The following is a 10,524-nucleotide window of genomic DNA, read 5'->3' on the forward strand; positions in this document are numbered from 1 at the left end:
AAACGCTCATATTTGCAAAATGGCGGTGGATAATGAACACAATGTAAATTCGTGCAAAATTTCTTTTGTGTGTCGAAGGCTAAAGGCTCAACTAATATTAYRAMCATATTTACCTGGATGAATTTATTGGAAAATGTGAAAAAATCAACTGTTTTTCTGAATTTCTTTTTGTTGTCGCAGAGATTTTATAAGACGTGTTCACAGCTCGAGTCAGGGATAATGGGATGCCCAACTTATTCCAGTGTGAGAGCGCCTCAAAATAAGCGTTTTTTATAACATTTTTCTTTCTCTGATTGCAGATCGCACCAAATAAGAATTTTTGGACATTTTAAATTAAAATACCCAACATTTATTACGATTGCAAATCGAAATATCGAAAGTCAGTTGTTTTAATATACCATAAAATCATACAAAAGGAATTAAGTAATTTCGCCATATATTAAAAGTCCAATATATAATAATTTGCATTCGTAATAAATGTTGGGAATCCCATTATCCCTGATAGAAACTGAGCTTAGTATGAGACGAGCCGATGACAGTTGGTTGCAGCTGTCAACCTATACTAGGGAAAAAAATATCGCTGGCCCGGCATTCCCCACCTTCTAAATGAATGAAATTCGCTATGCTTCTAAATGAGGACAATGTACACTTTTTTAAATATATATTTTTTTWAAATAAATATAATAATAAAAATAAAATAAATAAATATTTTTTTAGTTGTCATGCATTTTGATTATTTTAAATGCCCTTGAATTGGAATTTTAAATATCGTTCTTTGAATGTGAGAAAATTTGTCCATTGCACTCTTGCTTTAAACAAATAATTTTATATTAACGAGGTCTCCTTAACACATACATATGTCTTATGTGAAGCTATGTATACATATATAGATGACAAGATATGCCAGCCAATCTGAATACATGTATTTTTTTCTTTCTCTGATTGCATTTAAAGCATTAGCGCCATGAAATCTTTAAGCGCATTGACCCACTTATGTTTCAGAACAATAAAAAGCCTTGAAACAGCTTAGTACGTATCATTCTATTTCATAATATATAGAACTACGATTGAAATATATTTTTATCTAAATGAATGCAATTTTCTTACCTAGACCACCGGCCGCTGGAGCACCTATACTGCGACCGACTGGCAAACTTTGTAATATTACACAGTCACCATCTCTGATACCGAAATATTTTAGCGGTTTTTTGTCATCTAGCAATGGAGCACCATTGAAGAGGATAACTATCTGAGATATGGGTGTTCCAGACTCTACTTCACAAAATGCTTTGAAGTTTTCCAGCTCCAGTTCTTCGGAAACATCCAAGAAAAACACGCTATCCGTCAAGGTAGTTACCGTTATCTTCATATTTATATTTCTATGCTTTTTCTGGATGAACTTTATACTTTTCTTTACCAGTAACTTTCCTGCTTCTTTACTGTTCAACAACACAATGACTTTTCACGAATATATTTTACTGAAATGTTCCTTTTGTGATGTACTCTTAATATTTACTGAAAATCACTTTGCTGCTCATTTAATCTCTATGCATTCACAAACAATGAGAAGTAATGCGTTCTATATATGATTCGTCACCAAAAACAGGAGATTCTCGCTTTGATGTCGTTTTTTATATTTTTTCCAGAGTTATCGTGGTTTACCTCTATCTACATTCACTTTGTTTCTGTTTTTCGTCCGTTCGGCATCTTTATTTTATGTGTTGAGTTTATCGTGTTGTGCGTTTTAACTAAACTTTTCAACAATGGCGAAGCAAAGCACGACAACCACACAGACAAACCTTAATTCACAATAGAATATTTGAATTATTCTAAAATACTTACCTTTGTCCTACAAAAATTTAGTTGTAATAAAAAACAACACTATACTAGTCGTTCAAAATTTTAAAATGTTTTGGATCATATTTTTGTACGGTTATTTCAAAGCGTCATGAAATGATATTATTGATTCAGATACTTTTAAACCGAAAACCCATATATGGTACAACCTTCTTTTTAACCAGAATTTAACCGACTACATTTTCAATTACAAAAATTACTTCTCAACGCGGGGCCAAAATCGAATTTATCAACCCTCAGCTTTCCACGGCGTTTATTTAGGTATGCGCAATACAAAATCTTTGGGCGTAAGGAATTTCTGCCAGTAATTTGCCGATGCCACTTTTATTTAGGCACGGCAGTAAAATATTAAATGAATATGGGATATTCCCGTCATAGAATAAAAGGAAACAAATTTCCAGGACAGCCGGCTTTCAGTACCATGAAAAGGAAGACTTTATTTGGCCAGGGCCTGTGATTAGGTCAAGTTTGCGCAATACACTGCAAAATTTTTCTAATGAACAGTTTACTAGAAAATGCCGATGGCAAGTGTACCAATATTACGACTATGATGGAGTACAAGCTCAACTTGCAAAATTTAATTATATTTTACTCTGATACATTAATTACTTTTGACATGTTCTCATATATATCTGATATTAGTATATTATCAGTTGTATGAGTTGTACCAACTGATTGGATGAAAATCAAATTTTTTTGATATTTTGTCAAGTTGGTTGTGTTAGTTGGATAGTGTTTGGGTTGATCGTGCAATTTCAAACGATTTCGCCATTTTATTTCGGCTGCCAAAGAGAACGCGTCATTTATAATAAGTAAAAAAACAACTTCCGAACTCATATTTAAGCAACGAAGTGTATTTGAAGTGTTCAAAATGAAGTTGGCGTCTAAATTGTGTTAAAAGTTGTGTCGTATGTAGCGACAAGGGCAATTTCTAGCCCAACTCTATCAACCAGCTAATTGTTGCGTGTATGCCTTCCATTACTGTTATAAAAAGTCCTCCAACAATTGCGGAGCTAATTCGAGGGTTGGCATTACTGTCACAAAGTATTGGTCGTGTATTAATTGAGAACCTGATTTTTTCGCTTTCATAAATTGCTCTGTTTTCACAAAGTTCAGTACGAAACAAGACTAGAAAATTATAAATTTGTTCAAATAAGTGATATATATTAAAAATTTAATAAGTACAAGTAAGTTTCTGAAACTAATTGGTGAAAATAAAATTTTTCGTTTGGTCACTTAGTGGTTTTGTGTGTGTGTGTTACGTGATTGCGAAGTGTGATAAAGCAAGTGGTCGAGAAAGGAAGAAATGGAATAAAACAGAAGGCCAATTATTTAACGAAGCACTTTACTTTTGGGAAATAGAAAAATCTCCATTTATTAAACAATTTTGGTATATTTGGTTGTATTTTTTTAAATAAATATATTCAACTGCTCGTTAAAAACGTGCTGTATTTTCCAATAAATAATTTCTTACAATTCGGGTATCGCCGCCATTTTTGTGCACAGTTTCGCGTTTGAAAGCGAACATAGCCGATTGCTCTGCATATTTCATAAAAGAGAAAAGCAAATAATAAAGCAAGTTATTTATTTGCAAATTTTTACAGCAATACTCCGCCAGTGAATAATTCTTCAACGTGGAATCGATTAACGAATCTTAAAATTATAATGAGTGCTCAGCCTAGTCCCGCCTGCATGACTCCTTCAACCGAACAGGAAAGAGTAAGTACCAAGTAGTACATACATATGTATAACAGTCGTAAAATATTTTAAACGTACTAACATTAATTCTTTCAAAACATTTCCTTACTAAATATATAGCCAGTTGGTATGCATATATACGCACGTATAAACTTATATATAATACGGGTAAATATTTACAAACATAATTGTGTAAATACATAACATATAAATATGTATATGCATTTACCTTCAACCGATATTATTGATTGACTTTACTTATTTGACAGTTTCGTTACTTCTGCTGTTTGCACGTACTTCAATGGTTTGCGTCCATATTTTCTTAATTATATTCTATTTTACTTTATTCACGAAACGGGAATTTATGTTTGTAATAGTTAACTTTACTATGTATAACCATATATACATATATGTATGTATGCATATGACTTACATACATGATGAATTGTATTCTAAATAGTTAAAGTTTTCCATAACATTCAACCCATCCAACGCTATTTTAGCCGTTCTCTTAAGTTTAGATTTTGTTTTTGTAAATTTTTTGTTAAAAATGAAGAATGACATTCGAAAAATTTTGTATAATTTTTTTTTTTATAAATAGTTGAAATTTTGAACTTTGAAAGCAAATATCTCAAAAAACATAAGTCAGCAACTATATAGTATATATGTATATGCATATATGTATATTTTCTTGATCTGGAGAACCTTTTCTATCCGTATTCGAAATCGGGCCCAGATCCCAAAGATTTTAAAGTACAGTTAACTCCCAAATGTACAAAAAGGAAATTTAGAGGGAAGATCCATATTTTTGAAGTATAATGACCCTAAGCATTCTAAATACGAGGACAATCTCATTATTTTTTTTAATGACCGCTTAAACACTAAAAAGTCGTATCAAAAAATAAGTAGATGTATGATTACAATTGTTTAATGGAAATATTCGCGACAATAGAAGAACATTATTTATTTTTACTGCATTGAAGTTCTAATACCCTCTATTCATATGTACATACATATATGTGTGTATTTTCGCTAGTTGGCGCTGAGAGCGCGTAGTTCTAGTTTTATTCGTCGCATCGGGTCATACGATGGTTTCAACGTTTTCGTCCTGGTTCAGAGGTGGTCGAAGATGCGCCACGCTCCGGAAGGCCTGACGTCGAAAATTGCGATAAAATCGCTGAATTGGTCGAAAGAGACCGGCATAGTAGCAGCCGTCATAAAAAAAAAAATTTAAGAACAATTGAAAATTCAATAAAAATACTGTAAGACTTTTTTGACAATCTATTATATATGTATATAGTATATATGTACGTCTGCAAGTACCATATCTACGTAAATGAACACGATTTCTCAGTTGGCAGCTTAGTTGTTTGATGATATGCGGCAAGGCCGTACATTGGCCCACAACACATAGCTTGACATTCATATGGACATATATGTACAAACTATCGCGAGAACACAAAAAACCACTGAACCACCAAATTGCAATCAACAACGGAATTCATGCACACGCAATATTCTATACATATTTATGTGCAATAAATACATATGTATACATTTGTATATGGTGCATATCTACTACATACATATTACTATGTGCATGATAGCCGATAATAGTCTCTAAGCTCCTTTTGCCTAAGAGTAGGATTTTTAAATTTATCTTCCATCTTGCTTGGGAAGGGGCATATCCCACGGCTCTTAATACTCCAACTTAAGAGACATTGGGTAGCTTGATTGGAAATGAATAGTGTTATTTACTTATTTATCTAAAACCTGTGAGTTGTTGGATAAGACTTAAACCGGTTGGCACCCGGGATTATAATGGGCCTAAGGATGGTCTAGCACGGCCGGCTGTGGTCTGACGCTTACGTGCGTCTCTTTTCAACCAACTAAAGTGTTGGAATAAACCTTTTTGAGATATATATAGCCTCCCTTCAAATGGATGGATAGATCTTTATTCTACTCTGCCTTTAAAGGTTTATACTATTATAATAAGTTTTAGTATTTTACTTTTTTTATTTTTAGAAAAAGTATGAAATTGTTGAAGTGAAATATCCCAGAAATGTTTTGTGTAATCTTATTTGTTCCAAGTTCAAGGGCAACATTCTTCTTTCTCAATTATCTGTACACTATAGTGATTCGTATTTTTCCCCCCAAAACAATCAGGTATTGTCAAATGGAAATGTATACACGAAACTAGTGCGTCATCCTCATTTGAAAAATTTTCAAATATATAACTAATTCACATTTTCGCATCGTGAACTGACACCATTTGCTTTATTAAGTTTTAGTTCAACCTGGTTTATTATCGATGTAAAACTCAAATGTGGGAAAAACATTATAGAACTATTGCCAGCTAAATGTTTTTTGTATACAATCACTAACGGCAGAATAAGTGACGTCTTTGATTTTCAAAATCAAATTTGGTTGCAATTATTTTTGCATATAATCACTGCTTCGAAGTGCAGCTTCATTCAGAAGGGTGTGTATCCGACAGCAGAACAGAAAGACTTTGGTGCCTGGTTATAGCGGCATGACTGGAAACAGACTTTTCGGATTAAAGTGGAACGTGGTCTATTTAGTTTTACTAGTTTACTCTTGCAAGATTCATCTCACCGCAATGAAATGAGTTCTCTTTGAATACTGTCTTAATGGTCGCACGAGGTACCTTTTGCACTGTCCAGCTTTTGTAAGATTAAGGTTGTAGCTCTAGTAACATTCTATGCATTTATATGGTAAATTTGCTCATATATGTACATATTTTTGCATAATTTCGATACTCTTTAGTAGCTAATAAAAAATATTGAACAAAAGACAGGGGGATTCTCTTGCTCTTGCAAACTCCTTGCATGTTGCAAGAATTGCAGAATTTTCTTGATGCAACGGCACAACAACAAACACACGCAGAAAATTATTTGTAATGGCTGTAAAATATGTCAGACCAAAACCCATGTTTATTTTGACACGTAAAAAAATAATTGCAACTCTGTGCTAGCTGTCATTCTTTCTCTTTAAATTATAAAGATTTACAGTTTTTTTTTTTTTTGTTAAGAATGAATACAGAAGCCATGTACAATAGTCATTTACAATAAATTGACCGAATCAGCCGTTCATAAGTATATCACTAGATTCTGCAATGGGTGCTATCTTGCGCTTGTATGTTTCGGTATAGGATTTTTGCAATCTGCAATCTTGCAAGAGCAAGAGAATCCCCTTATTGTTTCTTGAACAAGCTTGATTGGTTTTATGAATGATTTAATGTAATTATCTGACTATGCCAATCTCCTCGTGCTTTTAACAAACGAGTTTAAATTGTGTATATCTTAAAAAAAAAGTTTAAATAAAAATTTACTATATGTACATATGTATGTTTTAACGTTGCAAATGTGACAAATGAAAGGCCTCCAACGAGATTTTGTTTACCAATCAAATTAAGCGTTTTTGTTATTATTTATCTTTTATATACATACATATGTACATACAATTAACTCAACTTGCCTAACATGCACAAATAAGCGTTTGTAAATGTACATACATACTTATATACATATGTATATTTTTGTATGTATGAGGGTGTAGTCTATCATGTAGGTAAATGGTTTCAGGTATAAATTGCGTTCTAAATGAATTTCGAGAAAACACAAAAACTGCTGTTTTTATCGCTTCAATAAATATGTGTTCAGCTCTTTTTTTTATAGATATGTAGTTGACGTTGATGATTGTACAAATTTACGTACATACATATGTATGTATGTACGCAATAAGAAAGGAAAAAATATGCAGTGAAGTATTGAATTATTTGTATTGAGAAAAATATATGTATTTACGCAACGATGACCAAAATTCTACATTATTTAATAGGATTTACATCTAAAGCAGTTTATCATCGATTACACAGTATATGGGCATGCTTTAATTACCCCTCAAGGAGTTTCTCCATCCGATAGCTGATCCTAAATTAGTTAAATTCATTATTATAAAGTATATTTCTTTTTAAAATGTTGTATAAAACTTACGAATCATCAACAACATTCCTTAAATCGCAATGAAAAAATTTATGTTACAACACACATACATATTACGCACAAAGTTTATATTCTTTCGTTTATTCTCTCTGGCTCTTCTATTGTGGATAATTCAAAATGCGTAACCAGTCGTCAAAATTACTTGAAGAAATAATGTATTTTTTTTTCTTGAGCAATTAATTGAGAGCTGGATACCAACCTTTATGTGGGAAAATACTGTTGAATTTATGCTTTGCACCAGGCAAATCAACCGCAGAAAGAAATGAGCATTGTAGAAACATACATGTAACAAAAGAATCATATGGTCGACAACAGCTGAGATCACCTGATCGAAATAGTTCATTTTTCGGTGTGTTAAGTTCCCGTGGAGGCTTATTTTCACATATATAAAATATACAATACTTAACAAAACTATTTGTGATAATTTAAACAAAAATAGATAAATTCTTCAAATATTTTTAATAAAATAGAATAGGTTTACCAATATTTTGATACAATAAATAAAATTTTAATCGAAACTAGATAAATTTAATCTTTATGAATTTGAATAATTGAAATATATTTAAAAATTTAACAAAAACGTATATGAAATAATGAATTGGATAGCATAACACGGCAACACACTCATGCCTTCTTTAATGCATTTGCCCATTTTAGTAGTAGAATATTTAGGAAGCTCTAACGAACTGCCTGGGCTTTTGCCCTGAGTTTTCCCTCATTCTATTGCATTCTTAATGTAATTTCAGTCATTCTAAAAGCTTTCGCCTGCGTACGTATGGGTGAAAATGTTAGGATTTGTTACTGGTAGGTTTATACAATGGAAATGAGCACCGAGGACAATTACGGCCTTAAAACGTTCCCACGACAGTCGGGTCTACGAAAACCGGAACGGACCCGGATTTTTATCCGGCCAAGGACTGTCAACTCGGCAGAATTCTGCCGTTACAACAACAACAACGGCCTTAAAACGCGAAAACTATGTGCAAAGTGGGTGCCTCGCAAGTTCACAATCCCATATTTTTGTCTCGCTATTTTTAAATCTGTAATATCTTCGAAAACATTCACTTAAATCATATGCAGTAAAGAGCCATACAGATCTATATGAAATAAACAATTTATTTAAGACATTTAATTGCAATCGCTTCGAAAATTAGCCATTATTTGTCGTAAAAAGTAAATAGCAAAAAATATTATTGTGGGATCTATAAGAGATAGAGTTTCTGTAGACTTTTTCAATGTGTATAATACTTAGTACATTGGGTTCAGTCTAGGTTTGCAATGTAAGCGGAAAAAATGTAATTATTTACGACATCACATTCTTCTTGATTGGCGCAGTCAGGTCCTTCTCCACTTGGTCCTATAAATATAAAGCATACAAATGGACATGGGGACTAAGTATTGATATAAGGTGATTTCCCAAATTGCGCGAGATTCTAAATGTTTTCCCCACTTTCCTAAGTCGTAATATGTAGAGAACATTTTATAACTCCGTAGATAGAAAAAGGCAATAGAACAGAATTTTAGTTCATTGATAAAAACCCTTTCTAGTCTTCTATCACCAATACATATATAATATCTTCAAGCAGGTGAGCCAATTTGCTGGATTGTATTAAGACTCGTTCCTTCAAAATTCAACCCACTCAGTAAATTAACTATTTTCTTTACATTACGGTTTATATAGTTTAGCATAGTTTATAAATTATCAGCGTGAAAGTGCCCTTAGAGTGTAAACAACAGAAAAACGTCAACCCTAAAAGTAAGATGCTTCCTTTTACCAACAAGAGCACAACTAGTCGTTGTTGTTTACTACTTTTTGTTGACTTCACATGATTCAGACAGTTGGGCTCACAAACAAGCAATACGCACTAACAAAATTCTTAAATTTCGTTTGCTTTTGAGCGTATAAGCACTATATAAAAGTGTACAAAAAATGTTTTATTTGTTTTCGCGTGAATTAAATTAGTCCAATAGCAGCAAGTATTTCAATGGAAGTTAATTATTTTGTGCGTGCTTTATTTTTCGAAAATATCAAAACAAGAATGTATATAAAAAATAACAATTATTATATAATGTTGAAGTACCAAGTAGTTTTTGTACCCACACGTCGCCCGGTACATATGTATTACCTTGAGTAAGCGTGGATGTGTCATAAGGTAGCAAAATAAGTGGTCAATTTTTTAATATGGATAATTATTTACGATTATAATTCATTTAATTGTAAACAATCAGGCGCTTAGTTTATTATATTTATAACCCTGATGCAAAAGAGTACAAATTTAAATTATATACATACATACATACATACATTTAAATTCTTCATACAGCTTTGTATTGGTATGCTAGGGGGACTCTACGAACTTTTGGTAATATTCTTATTTCAATAATATTTGGTTTAGGAGACAAATACTTACGCGGGCCAGTATTGCAACTTTTTTTTATTAAAAAATGTTTGATATAAAATAGGATTTTTAATTTTAAAAAATAATAGTAAGTTTTTAATTCAGTTTTTGGGATCCATATTTTATTTCGGAAATCATTACACATCTGGTAGCATACATCTACATATTCTGGGGAACCTCAATTTGCACTTTGACTAGCGAGCTGTTTCGATGGGGATAAATCATAAGGAGAGAGGGGTGTTAGGTATTTGGTTTGCTATGGCATGCAGAGAAGGAATAACTTGCATCCAGTAAACAGGTTTGTTGTTGTTGTTTTAACCGTTATCAGTCCCCGTTGGGATGGTGAGGGTTATCAGTATTGTCGTCGACGTCATCTAACGGGAGGCCCAGGGAACGTGCTGTTTCGACGGGGTCGGACCAAACGGAAAAGGGCTGGGTGGGGTTGGTTGGTCATGCAAAGAGGTGGTCAGTGTCATGCGGAGACTCGTTGCATGCAGGACATACGTTGGGTATGTCAGGGTCTATTCTGGATAAGTAGGAGTTTA

At 32.8% G+C, this 10,524-nt stretch overlaps 2 protein-coding genes across 2 annotated transcripts in view; one reads left to right on the top strand and one right to left on the bottom strand.

The window, feature by feature from the left end:
• Positions 1–1,748, bottom strand: part of LOC108967956 (protein DDI1 homolog 2) — a 6,838-nt gene extending 5,090 nt beyond the window's left edge. Inside the window, exon 1 of the mRNA XM_018931659.1 lies at positions 1,108–1,748. Coding sequence (XP_018787204.1) covers positions 1,108–1,369 — 262 coding nt within the window. The 5' untranslated portion in view covers positions 1,370–1,748. The remainder of the gene's footprint in view (positions 1–1,107) is intronic.
• A 995-nt stretch (positions 1,749–2,743) lies between these two features.
• LOC108968050 (cell differentiation protein RCD1 homolog) overlaps positions 2,744–10,524 on the top strand; it is a gene marked incomplete at its 5' end in the record, with an annotated part of 16,640 nt that continues 8,859 nt past the window's right edge. The window contains 2 exon segments of the mRNA XM_018931811.1: positions 2,744–3,044; positions 3,462–3,576. Coding sequence (XP_018787356.1) covers positions 3,523–3,576 — 54 coding nt within the window.

The sequence above is a fragment of the Bactrocera latifrons genome, unplaced genomic scaffold, assembly GCF_001853355.1.
Source record: "Bactrocera latifrons isolate USDA-ARS-PBARC rearing strain unplaced genomic scaffold, ASM185335v1 scaffold_20, whole genome shotgun sequence".
Classification (NCBI taxonomy): domain Eukaryota; kingdom Metazoa; phylum Arthropoda; class Insecta; order Diptera; family Tephritidae; genus Bactrocera; species Bactrocera latifrons.